Source organism: Phyllosticta capitalensis (genome assembly GCF_038381095.1).
Source record: "Phyllosticta capitalensis strain CBS 128856 chromosome Unknown BKA78scaffold_7, whole genome shotgun sequence".
NCBI classification, from domain to species: Eukaryota; Fungi; Ascomycota; class Dothideomycetes; order Botryosphaeriales; family Phyllostictaceae; genus Phyllosticta; species Phyllosticta capitalensis.
Window position 1 is genome coordinate 1,904,161 of NW_027117445.1, and position 12,990 is coordinate 1,917,150.

Below are 12,990 nucleotides of genomic sequence, written 5' to 3' on the forward strand. Positions count from 1 at the left end.
GGGAGCTGGTGGAGCTGTTGTGTTTAGATGGAGTAGCTTCACTGACGGCCACCAGAAAACGACGCGCCGAGCCGCCGACACGCGCACAGATACTCCGCATCACCTCCGAGACTCACCACCACGCCCTTCCACCTTCATCGCGTCGTTGCTGACCGCTAAACATGCACCGACGCGCAAGCCAGGGCGCGCCTTGAATTCTCCGTCTCCAACGTCGCTCACAATGTCTGACACAAGCTTGGTTACCGCCCTTGGTAAATGTTTGAGCCCTCGTTTCTCACACTGCCCTGACCACGTGCGATACAGAGGCCATTTCACTCAAGTCTAACGAAGGAGCTCGCAAACAAGGCGCAGAAGATTTCAAAGAAGAGCTGCAAAAATTCGAAAAATCAGGCGGCCTTCCGAACGAGACTTGCAGGCACATCGTCCTCACCTTGGGAAGGAGGATTCAATCCACACGGCTGGATTTTGACAAGTCAAAGGCTGTCGACAATGCCAATTCTAACAGGGGCAAAGCCAGGAAAAACTTGGCAGTCTTTGCCAGCCTTTTCAGGCATGTTGTCATTGCTGGAGCTAGACGTATGCGCCACAAGACTGTCAAGTTGGTTCTTGACTGCATTCTAGAAATCATTGCGAATCGTTCCAGCAGCTTCTTTGGACCTGTCTGCCATGAGTACACCAGGTGCCTCCGAGTCGTCCTGGATTTCACACCCCATGTCGAGCACCTGGACCTTGCGACGTGGAACGACATTGCGCAAGTGTGTATCAACATCATCTCCGAGCTCTCTCCAGCGCCCCAGTATTCCAACGGACATGGTGGAACCCCTAGTTCCGGCACTCCCAGACCTGCCACGCCAATGGAGCTTGAATCCACGGCAAGGTCCGAGGTGGTCAATGGTAGCCAGCGACAGAGCGTGGACACGTATGGCGTGGGTGATGACTTGGTGGCGTGTATCAGGAATCTTGTATGCGCTCCAAACGCCAGAGTCTCGAATCTTGCGGAGCCTATTTTGTCTACACTGACAGAGTGGCTGTCAAACAAAAGGAGCATTCAATTTCAAGTTGAAGCTTTTGCTGCCATTAATGCAGTCATTTTGAAAATCCACGTCGACTCGACCGCACTCGTCCAACAAACAATCTCCAGACTCATTCCTTTGGTGAAGACATTGTGGTCCACCAAGCTCACTGCCCTCAAAGACGAAATGTTGATTACACTCATATCCACAAAGGCGCATGCTGCACACATGCTGAGTTTGCCCGACGGCCAGTTTGCCGATTTCCGATCAGACATTGTGAGTCTGGTAGAGATCATTGGCAATGACTCTGTCAAGCGAGGGGAGCGTGAGCAGCTGCAGATGGATGAGATCCGCCTCAGATGTGAGCATGACCTGCCGCGAGAGCAGACGCCCTTTATTCTCCCAGCTTTCCAACTGAAGCAGGGGAATCTGCGCTCCGAACAAAATTGGGCGAAACTTTACCTGACTGCTTTCTATTCAAACATGCTTGATTCGAGTCGTCCGAAACGAGCGGAATCCAGTGTGAATGAGAACAAGAGGCTTCGAGGCCTGGATCACTTTGAAGACTACATACGGCAAACTTCGAGCCCGCAGCGTACCACGAGAATTCATGCTCTGCAGGTTGCATCGTTTATGGTCCAACAGATGGGCCATGACGTCGAGGCTGTGCGAGTCATGCTCGAAAGGTTTACTGCCCAAAACTCCGATGCTACGGCTGACAATTGGGCGATGCTTGGAATTGCCGCGTAAGTCTCTTCATGCAGTCTCTTGATCGTTCTAACACGAGCTCAGGTGCGCCATGCAAGCAGTCTCAGAATGTTCAGAATTGCAGTCTCTTTGGGCAGCCGCGTGGCAATTCTCGGCGAGAAACCTTGCTGTTGCGTCCTCATCAAGAGCCGCTGCGCATTTGATGGACGTAATCCTTCGCCGTGGCCTGGTTGAATCGTCAACACGTTTAGAAACCATCAACACGATAATCTCGTCTGCCGAGCTAAATGGACCGGCCAATCTTGACGAGGCTGCTGCATCTCTGTGGGTCAGCATCTTTGATGTCAGAAGTGCAGAGAGTCCGCACAGCTTGGATGTCGACAGGGAGCGCATCGTTCGCTGGCTGTTTTCAAAATGGGATCCCTGTAAGTCTCTCACTTGTCTCACTTTCACATGGCTCATGTTCCCAGGTCAATCCAATGGTCGTTCTCGCGTGTCCCTGAATTACGACGTCTGGGACATTATGAGAGTTCTCTGCAGTGCCATGGACCGACCCGTGCCATTGAACGAGCAACATTCTTTTTCGAATCTCGGTCCCGTAGCACTATCTTGGCTAAGAGTTCACCAGTGCTCTGAACTGCTGGACTACCTGCTTCTTCCATCTGAGACGGAGAGCTCCCTGAAAGGGCCTAGACAAATTGCAATAACAGCACACAAACTCAAGTCTGCCTCAATGGAAAAGATGGTCGTGGAGTTTTGCGTGTCGCATCTCGATCAGGCAGTTCAGCAACTCGAGGACCATCAAGCTAACCGTGGATCGCCTTTGAGCCATGAAATGCTGGTTCCAATTACCATCCTTTGCGCGGTTTCTGAGCAGCTTTCATGGTCCAACAAGAGTGAAGCAATGGAGCAATTGTGGCCGAGTAGCGATAAGTTGGTGAGGCAACTGTCGAGTCTCGTTGCAAACCCGGCCTGTGATCAGCTACTGGTTGACTTGGTGCTGGAGAATCTCGCCCCAAGCCTTCCGGCTCTTGAGCCCCCGCTCGGTGCAATCACGATTTCCCCGCTAGTTAAACACTTTTCTCGTGCTCTAGTTGATCGGAGGGAGGCTGCTTCCGAGAAGATGAACAATGCCATGGAAATTGACGACGAATTTGACTCCCAGGGAACCGGTCAAGTTGCGAAACACGACACTGTCGACTTTCCGCGGGAGTTACTGGCCGCCGAAAGGAGTCTCCAATCGTCACGCGCGTCCATTGCCGCGAAGTTGTCGCTTCTGGCATCCGTACTCGAGGCAAATGATGCATCTTCTGTTCCTCCGAAATTCGTCGACCACATCGTCTCGCTGCCAGCCGTGGACTTTTTGTCTTGCAGGACCACCATCCTCGAAATACTGTCTTCGAAATTGCAGCTTACTCCCAAAGACTGCGATACGCTTTTGGGTTACGCTGCCGACGAGCTTTTGTCTATATACGACCATGAGCGAAGCGAGGTGGCAATGGGATTTGCCGCCGAACTTCTTGCTGGAACAGTGGCTTTATGGAGCGACGTGGACTCGGAGGCGCATGAACTGGGAACCGACTTGTACCGGTGGCTTCTCAAACCCATCAACGCTAGTGCGGCATCGGCTGTCGTCCTCGTCGAGGCCTCGGATCTGTTTTGCAAGCTCCTCAAAGTACGACCCGACTACTCTGGTGAATCACAAGTACTGGCTGCACGCTCAGATCTCCTTGGGATTCTCCAACGGGGAAACGTCCAGGTCAAGTACCACGTGATAGGAAGTCTGCCCCAAATATTTGGGCTCTACAGCATCGACGCCCATGAAGACATTTTCGACAGCGTGCACGAGAATTTGCCCGGAGGCGACAGCACCATTGAAGAGATGGCACTCCGCTTACTTGGATATACTCGTCTTGGAGCGGGATGGCACTCTTTGCTGCGCCGTTGCGTCTATCACATTTTTGAGACGGTGGGGTTGGTGCCAGAGAGCTGTAAACATGCAGAAAGATGCACTGCCTGGCTTTCCAAGGAGCTCGGTCTGGAAGACTCGCGGGTCCTTTTCCGAATATTTGCCCCTCAGCTGATCCATACGTGGGTTAACAGCGATCAAAAGCTTGCTGATATTCCTTACTCTGCTTTCGGATACGACAATCTCACTAGCCTCGTCCGAGATGTCCAAGGCGAAGTCTACAGTCAACTCGCAATGTTTGGCAAAAGAGACGAGATCAACTTTCTCGTGGGCCGGCTCCAGGTTGCCGAGATTGATTTGGCCGTGGCCAGTTTGCCAAAAACAGCTGCATACACCATTTCCTACGACACTATCCCACACAAAAACGACGAGTCGCGTGAACATCGTGAGCCAGCCTTGAAGCAGCTCCTTGGGGATAACCGGTGGAAAACGCTCATCGGCCAGCAATTTCCTTGCATCGTCGCCATTACCTTCTATACCATGTGGATGAGAGACTCCATGGAAAAGCATATTGAAAAGCACTCTGAATTTCAACCGTTCGCGCCATTCCTCAAAGAGATGCAAGAGCTGAGCTCGTCAGACACAATTCTCCCCGATGATCAACAGCCAGCATTCAGATCAAAATTCATCTTCGATCAGCTGAAGCGCATATCCCGGCGTGCGGATTTCAACGAAGTTTCCTTCTGGACCCCTGACTGCTTTACCTACATCCTCAGGTATCTGCTCAGCAAGATACATCCTGCTCTTGGATCTCTCCACGCCTGCTCCATGATCCGAAAGATTCGCTTTGTGATTGCTTTGGCCGGGCCCACTGCATGGCTGGGCTATCCTTTGCAAATAAGCCTTAGCTCCCTCAGACCGTACCTGGCGGACAGACATTGTGTCCAAGACACAATTGGCATTCTCCAGTATCTGTTCAAGCACGGAAGATCATACCTCTTGTCAGATTTGCTGTGTCTGGCTGGAAATGCAATACCTATCCTTCTGTCGCTAAACAGCTTTCTCTCCTCTTCTCACGACAACAACATTGCAGCCCAGAAAGCCACCGAATTCCAACAATGGTTCAAGTCCTACATTGAATCTTGCATCCAAGAAATCGGAAAAGACAAGGAAAAACGAGACGTTTTGAAACTATTTCGGTCCATGGCAACTTCAGCCGGCGAGATGCGGGCATGTGGAAATGCTACAGCCGCCACCCACGAGAGCGAGCTCTTGATGGCACTGCTCAAAGACTCTTCCAATCAGAAAAAGGTTTTGCCCGATCCAACCAGAGATCTTGCGTTTGATTTTCTCTTCCGAAATTTTGAACCACCGCCATCTTTTCGGGAAGACGTTCTTGGTAAAGCAGCAATCGCCTCGGCGTACTCTCTCGAAGTGTGGAACTCTAGCCAGAGAGCAAAAGACAGCCGTGCATACCTTTTGTGGGCGGCAAAGGTCTTGGGAAGAAGCTACAGCACATCCGGAGAGGTAAAGGAGGCCATTCGACGTACAGCGCGAAGCAGCAATGGAGTCAACATTGCAAGGGACACCAAGGACAAAAGTTCGCGAATTTTAATCGCCATGCATCTCTACGATCTACTGCTGGGAGATGAGCCTTACAAGGCTGGTCTAGCAGAACAGACCCTTCGAGCGATATTGACATTGGATCGTGATCATCAAGAAATTCTCCCGGAGATTGGGATACCCATCCCACTAGTGGTCATTGAAAGTCTGACCATGAACACGGCGTACCGGATTCCTCTGAGCCAGCCGGAGCCAACCTGTAGTCTCGAGGAGAATCTTGTTCCACACGAACCCAAGAAACTGTCATCTTGGATCGCAGACCTGTGCATCTCACTCGCGACCTGTGGCCATGGGGACGGGATGGTGGAGTTTCTACCAAGACTTCTTTCAAAGGTTCATTCCTCTGCCGAGGAGCTCTTTCCTTATATCGTCCACATGGTCCTCGAAAGGGAATTTGACGGAGACCAAAGCATTAAGAAGACGATTTCAAATGGGTTTGGCGCTTGGTTTGAGCGATGCACAAAGGCAGACGTGCCCCAAATCAAGGCAATTCTTCGTGCGATTCTCTACCTGCGAACTCGAGAATTCCCGACGGAGCGAACAATGGCCGACCGCGTGCAGTGGCTCGACATTGATTACCAAAAGGCCGCTGAAGCTGCAGTCACTTGCGGCATGTATAGGACGGCCCTTCTCCTGGCTGAATGTCACTCTGACCAGCCAATTCAAACGTCGAGACGCTCATCCGTGATGCCGCAGCAACAGACGATACCCCTTGAACTCCAAATGTCCATTTACCGAAATTTGGAGGAACCAGACTCTTTTTACGCAGTGGAACAAGAGGCAGGTCTGTCAAGCGTGCTGGATCGCCTGGACTATGAGTCGGACGGCTTGAAAGGCTTGCTCTTTCACGGAGCCCAAATGGACAGTCACCTGCGAATGTCCAATAGCATCTCCATGGCCGATTCTGGGAAAATTGTCAAAGACTTGACAATGCTGAACCTCAACAGCTTGACGCACTCTCTGGTTGTCAATGACAAATTCCGTGGCTCTGGGAGCAACATTGACCACGCCTTGGAAGCTGCACAAAAGCTCGAGCAGTGGGACATCAAAGTGCCCGCCTCCAAGCGTTCAGGTGCCAGTGCTTTGTACAGGGTGTTTCAAGGGCTGCACAACTCGAATGACCTAGCGACTGTCCGCAAGCATTTGGACCAGAGTTTTATCGAAACCATCGAGGCGTGCTCTGGCTTGAATGCTTCTGCAAAGACTCTTCATGATTCATTTCGAACCATGGCTGCTCTGAACGAGATTGACGAGATTATGAGCTCTAGAAGCGAAAAGGAGTTGGATGACACGCTAGATGTAATTTTCCGACGCACAAAATGGTTTACTCAAGCTCGGTAGGTGAAGTTATCCGAATTGCGACCCAGCTAATTGGTATAGTGTTGAGGATTTCCGACCCATCATCTCATCCCGAGAAATGATGTTGAGTCTCATGTCCAAGCAATCAAGCTTGCAATCCATTGTCAAGACCGATCCGTACGACCTTCGATTCTTCCAAAAAGAGGCTCTTGAGCATTCTGTCGATATTTTCCGACGGCACGGGGCTCTGCAAGAGTCTCTCACAGCTGCGACTTATCTCGTAGACCTTGTGGAGCCCTGCCGAAAACTTGGCCTAGAGACGGAATTTGACGCAAAATTCCAAGTTGCACTGGTTTTGTGGGACCAAGGAGAAAAGACGACATCAGTGAGACTATTGCAGCAGCTTGAGCAGAAAAGTAGAGATTCAAGAGAGCGCCACAACGATCGCGCCAAGCTCTTGACTACCTTGGTATGTTGATTCCAGCCAGAAAGTCTCAAGCTTACATCAAGCAGGGAATCTACACGTCGGAAGCAAGACTGAAAAAGCCCGACGAAATTGTCGGCCAATTCATGACGCCTGCCATCAAAGCACTGAGGAACAAGACAGGAAAAGACGAGGGACGCGCGTACCACGCCTTTGCAGCATTTTGCGACCAGCAGCTCCAGAACCAAGATCTCATAGACGACTACAATCGCATGCGGACTCTTGCCGAACGTCGAGAAGCCGAAGCTAGCGAATATGAAAGGCTCGTCAAGGCTGAGAAGAGCTCGTCCAAAAAGGAGCGCTTGAAGCGTGAGGGAAGAAAGGCCCGCCAGTGGTTCCAAATGGACATGGCAGAAGCGAAAAGGCTTGGTGACAATCGTCTCAAGTTTCTCTGCGAGGGTCTCGAAAATTACTTGCTCGCCCTGCAAGCCTCGGATGAGCACGACAAGGACGTCTTTCGCATGTTTTCCCTCTGGCTCGAGTACTCGGACCTCCAACTGGCCAACACTGCCGTCGGTGATCACATTGACGGCGTGCCAAAGGGCAAGTTTGTGGTGCTCATGAACCAGTTGTCGTCGAAACTTTTGGCCGAGGCGTCGCAGTTCCAAACAATCTTGTCCAACCTCGTCGCCCGCATTTGTGCCAATCACCCCTACCACGGCATGAATCACATTTACTCGGGTTCCAAGGGCACCGGCAAGGACGAAGGCGCCAAGTTGCGTGCTGCGGCAGCGACCGACATTGCACACAGATTGCAAGGCGACCCGGAGGCGAACAAGTATTGGAGCAAAATTTACCGCGCGAATGAGTATTACAACGCCATGGCCTGGATGAAGGAAAAGGAATTCAGGACCGGCAAAGACTACTCCATGGGCAAGTACCGGGTCTCTGCGAAGATGATGTCGACAATCCCCACTCTCAAAATCCCGCCAATCACTCTACACATGCCAGTGCTGGCTCATCTCGTCGACTACGCGCAGCAGCCGTACATTGTCAACTTCAAACCAGTAATGGGGATTGCCAATGGTCTGAGTCAGCCAAAGGTTGTCACGGCACAGGCGAGCGATGGGAGGTCGTATAAACAGCTGGTGAGTCGCCAATTTTGTTTGTACTTCTCTACTGACCATGACAGTACAAATCTGGAAATGACGACCTCCGTCAAGACGCCATCATGGAGCAAGTGTTTGAGCACGTCAGCCAGCTGCTCGGAAGCCATCCCGCGACGCGGCTGCGCAACCTGCAAATCCGGACGTACCGAGTCGTCCCGCTGTCGACGCAAACGGGCGTCATTGAGTTTGTCCAAAACACCCTGCCAGTGATGAGCTACCTCGAGACGGCGCATCCGGCATACTACCCCAAGGACTGGAAGCAGAGCAAGTGCCGCGAGGTGGTTTCGACGATATCAGCCCACACCCACGAGGAGCGCACGCGCGAGTACCGGCGCGTGTGCAAGAGCTTCCACCCGGTGCTGCGGTACTTCTTCCTCGAGCGCTTCGCCGACCCGGACGACTGGTTCGAGAAGCGGCTGGCGTACTCGCGGTCGACGGCGGCCATCAGCATCCTGGGCCACGTGCTGGGGCTGGGCGACCGCCACTGCCACAACATCCTGCTCGACCAGGGCTCGGGCGAGGTGGTGCACATTGACCTGGGCGTGGCGTTCGAGGCCGGCCGCGTGCTGCCCGTCCCGGAGGTGGTGCCGTTCCGCCTGACGCGCGACATTGTCGACGCCATGGGCGCGACGGGCGTCGAGGGCGTCTTCAGGCGCTGCTGCGAGCTCACCCTCGACACGCTGCGCGACGAGCGCGACTCCATCATGACCATCCTCAACGTCTTGCGCTACGACCCGCTGTACTCATGGAGCATCTCGCCCCTCAAAGCCAAGAAGATGCAAGAAGCCGACGAGGCCGCCGCCGCCGCCGCCGACCCGGCCAACAACGGCGAAGAGGAAGAGGAGGACGAGCAGCAGATTCTGCGCGTCGCCAGCCGCAAGACGGCGGCGGACGACGACGACGACGCCGTCGGCGAGGCCGGCCGCGCCCTGAGCGTCGTCGAGCGCAAGCTGACAAAGGCCCTGAGCAGCGCCGCCACCGTGGCCGAGCTGATCCAGCAGGCCACCGACGAGCGCAACTTGGCCGTCTTGTATGCCGGGTGGAGTGCGTGGTGCTAGCGTTGATGGTGGATGTTGAGATGTGGAGGCCCTGGCTTCTGGCTCGTCTGCGTGTAGAGGTCGAATGTGAAAGTTTGACGTTGCTTAAAGGGGATGGAAGGGAAGGGGCAAAAGCGATCTGGAAAGGGTCTGCACAAAGTAGTGTAGCATAGCATAACGTCCTGGAAGCTAGCTTTGAGACCGTCTCAACTCCCAAAGACTTGAAATAAAGATATCTGGCACTAAAAAAACGTAGTAGCTTTCTTAACTAAACCCCTGATATCAACCCAAACACCAAAAAATTCCAGCTACACCCAATTCCCAGCTCCTTCTCCTTAATTCACTTCAGCCATCCATCTCCGCTCTTGTAGGTATCCAAAATCTAAACACCAGAACAGCAATTTTTCACATTCCATTACGACTCTAGCTCAGGGGTAGGAAGTCTAGCAACCGGCCGCTAGCTACTACTACTACTCTGTATAGACTCCTCTCTTCTCTCTCTGGTTTAGATACCTAAAAAAAAGTATGTATACATAAAGCCAAACTCCTCTCCACTTCTTATAGCTACTACTATTTCTTACTACAATAAATCTATTTATTCTTGTTAGGAGAGAGAAAAACAGATAAGAGAGAGAGAGGGAGGGGGGCCCTAGTAAAGAATAGATGTTTAGACACTGGTAGGATTATAGGAGTAGAGCTGGCCCTTTCTTATACCTGCCGTACCAAACTACATTACTACACTAAAGCGTAAGACAAGATAGAGCGAGAAGAGAAGAGTCGAGGTAAGAAGAGAGGATGAGAGGCAAGATAAAATGAAGCAGAGTAAAGCAAACACCCCACACCAACCACCATTCATTCCCCCATTGCACCACCACTACAGAAACAACATCAAGACGAGTCGAGTCGGGGCGAATAACTGGGTAGGCAGGTAGACAGCTGCTCTCTCTCTCTCTCTTCTGCGTGCCTAGGCAGCTATCAGCTGCGTATAACCCATCCCATCACGTACGTCGCTTCTTCCCACATGAGTTTGTGTTTGCGGCGTGACGTTGACGTTGCGCTGTCACAGATGTCAAACCAAGGGCGTGCGTGCAGGACACGCACCTTCTAGGAGCTGTGCCTCTCGTTGCGTACGCGGCAATGTGCTCATCCATCACCCATCAACCAGCAGCCCTAAACCCAACAAACACGTCAGGCTGGTTGGCCGGGCGGAATCACTCGTACGGACTGCTCCCACGATCAGGTACTGTGAGTCGGTGTCGTTGGCATCACATCACGTGTGTATCAAACACCAACAAGCAACAAAGGGCGGGCAGGCGGGCGAAAAATTTTTCTCAATTTTTTTCTGCGGATTTTTTTTTTTGCTCTTTTACTTCTCCTCATCTCTTCTTTCACAAGACCCCCACGCCCACGTCTCATGTCAGGGTCTCACAGCGCGTCCCCGTTTCCGTTGCCGTTGCCGGCGGGCAGGCAGGCAGGCGGTGGTCCCTTCTTTCTCGTTGCCCTTCGCACTTACGCATCGTCGGCATAATTTTGGTCATGGAAGACGTGTGCCGACAAACAAGCGGGCGGCCAGCACTCAGTAGCCGAGGGGGCAGTGCGGTGCGTTGCGGTCGGGCTCCCAACCAAGCAAGCCGAGAACGTTGGCAGAAAAAGAGCCTCAGGCGACGTCGACGAGGCTCGGCTGGGCTGCGGCAACTTCATCGTCAGAGCCTCAATGAGGCAACTCTTTCCCAGCCATCCAGCCGGCCGGCCTTTGCCGCCGACGTAACCAGCGTGGAGGCCTGTCTGTCTGTCCCCTTCATTCCCCCTCTTCTTCTTCCCACTCCTGTCCAGTGTCCACCCTCCCTCCAATGCACGCACACCCCCACAGTTGTGCAAGAAGCAGCAGCAAAGCTCGAGCTCGAGCTATCCTTTGTTCAAAATCCACTCTCTTGCCCTGTTCGGCTAGGCCGTGTGAGCGGTGTTGCCAGCGGGCAGCGGCCGGTGGGAGCAACCGAGCGGGGGCAGTGCCTGGACAAAGCTTTTTTTTTTTTTTTTCTTCCCTCTCGTTGTTTCCATTGAGACGCTCGGACCGCACCGCGCGACACTCGGCACACCCTGAACGCAGGGGCCCTCGGGCGGACGACGACGAGAACGATTTGCAGGAGGCCGGCCGCGGCTTGCGGTGTGCGAGCTTGTCATCAGTGCTGCGGTGCTGACGAGGCTGGTGGAGGAGGTGTTGACAGTTGATCATATGGCATCAGCTGATGGAGCTGTGGCAATGGCCGTGGCAACTGGCCGTGGACTGACGACCCGGAGGCCACCGGTGAGGACGGACAAGGTGGTAAAATTGGGCAACCGTCGAGTTTTCCAGATGCGGCGTGTGCAGATCGCATCCCAAGGTGCCGGGGCCAAGGTGCATGACCCGCAAGGTTCCTGGGCCCAGTAGCCTAATTCGTCGTCATGCAACGTGCTTTTGAGTTGGCAAATTTGTAGTGACAGAAATTCAGCTTGCGTCTGCCAGCACACCAACCCAGCGCAGCGGGACGCCGCCAGCAACGTCGTCGTCGACAACGTCCGTATCGCCCCGGGCGGCGCCCGTCTTGCGAGGAGGGAGCCAGATACGAGCGCGGCCGACGGCTCGCGAGTCGAGCTTGCCTCCGCGGCGCATGTTCATTTCGAGGACAATGACGCGGAGAAAGTCGCTATTCTCGCGCGGCTCCCGCTGCCGAACCCCGGGAGGCGACAGGGCTCGACCTGCCTCGGTGGCGTCGGCGGAACTTTGGCCGCGTCTGCCACGCGATTGACTGCGCGAACGTCGCTCGTAGGTTTGCATCTGAATCATGGGCGCGTCGGTGGGCTCATCGACGGGCTGGCCGTGGATCAGAGCTTCGTGCAGCTGCTGCGAGGTGGGCATGGTGCTGGTCGAGGGATTCAGGTAGCGGCGCAGGGCAGGGTCTGGGGTCCCGTCAAAGTCCTTGGGGCGCATTTCGCTGGTGAAGCGCGGCGACAGTATCGAGCGCGTGAGCAAGTCGTCCGGGGGCACGCTCGGCGCGGTAAAGTTGGAAAAGGATTTGGCTGCCGACTTGAGGACCTGAAACGAAGCCGTCAAGTTGGAGGTAAAGGTTGATCGCAGGCTCGAGGACGACGTCTTGTGGGCCATCTTGTCCTCGATGACTGGTAATGGTGGAATTTCTTCCTCGGCAAAGCCATAGTGCATCAGCGGGTGGTCAGGACATTCTTCCTTTGGCGGCGACGCAACGGGTCTTTCTCTTCTTCGTTCTCGGCGTGAAAGCGACGACGATCTGGGGGTCGAGGGAGAGCTCCAGGACAGCACCGAACGGTCCTCGTCCAAATCCGGCACCGAGGCCAGAGAGGCCGAAGAAATGGAGCGAGGCGACGTCGACTCCTGGCCTTGCAGACTAAAGCTGTCGTCGGTTTCGCAGTCGTCGGGCTTTTCGAGCAAAATGTCGAGCGGCGAGCCGTAGCTGCCGGGCGAGATTTCCTTGTCCTCTGCTCTCCAGCCTTCAAAGAGCTCGTCGATGGATATGGGGCGGTCGTTGCGGCGGCGCGAGGTGGTTCGTCTGGGCGGAGGAATGGACGTTACTGCTAATATGGCGGCGACAGCGGGAGGAATGGCGTCGGACTTGTGGGAAGAGGGCTTTCGTCTTCGCGATGGAGGAGGTCTCGTGGGCATGTTTGTTGTCGGAGTCTTGTTGCGGGCGGGAATGACCATGGGCTCAGAGTGGTGAGGCGGCGACATGGTGGGCGGTGGTGGAGAGTGTTTGGACTGGTTGGGCTGAGGTTCGGGCATGGTGATGGAACCCAT

General features: G+C 54.0%; 3 protein-coding genes across 3 annotated transcripts; 2 read left to right on the forward strand and 1 right to left on the reverse strand.

Moving 5' to 3' along the window:
- Positions 1–98: 98 nt before the first annotated feature.
- BKA78DRAFT_373071 (uncharacterized protein) lies at positions 99–9,203 on the forward strand (the record flags this gene model as incomplete). Its single annotated transcript, XM_066892755.1, has 6 exons — positions 99–1,759; positions 1,806–2,146; positions 2,192–6,590; positions 6,634–7,021; positions 7,066–8,124; positions 8,169–9,203. The coding sequence occupies exons 1-6, from the start codon at positions 579–581 to the stop codon at positions 9,201–9,203; spliced, it is 8,403 nt and encodes a 2,800-aa protein (XP_066742953.1). The 5' UTR covers positions 99–578.
- Positions 9,204–9,837: 634 nt separating this feature from the next.
- BKA78DRAFT_170307 (uncharacterized protein) lies at positions 9,838–11,455 on the forward strand. Its single transcript, XM_066883227.1, has one exon. The coding sequence runs from the start codon at positions 10,320–10,322 to the stop codon at positions 11,241–11,243; it is 924 nt and encodes a 307-aa protein (XP_066742954.1). The 5' UTR covers positions 9,838–10,319; the 3' UTR covers positions 11,244–11,455.
- Positions 11,456–11,667: 212 nt separating this feature from the next.
- BKA78DRAFT_354585 (uncharacterized protein) lies at positions 11,668–12,990 on the reverse strand (the record flags this gene model as incomplete). Its single annotated transcript, XM_066891756.1, has 1 exon — positions 11,668–12,990. The coding sequence occupies one exon, from the start codon at positions 12,988–12,990 to the stop codon at positions 11,668–11,670; it is 1,323 nt and encodes a 440-aa protein (XP_066742955.1).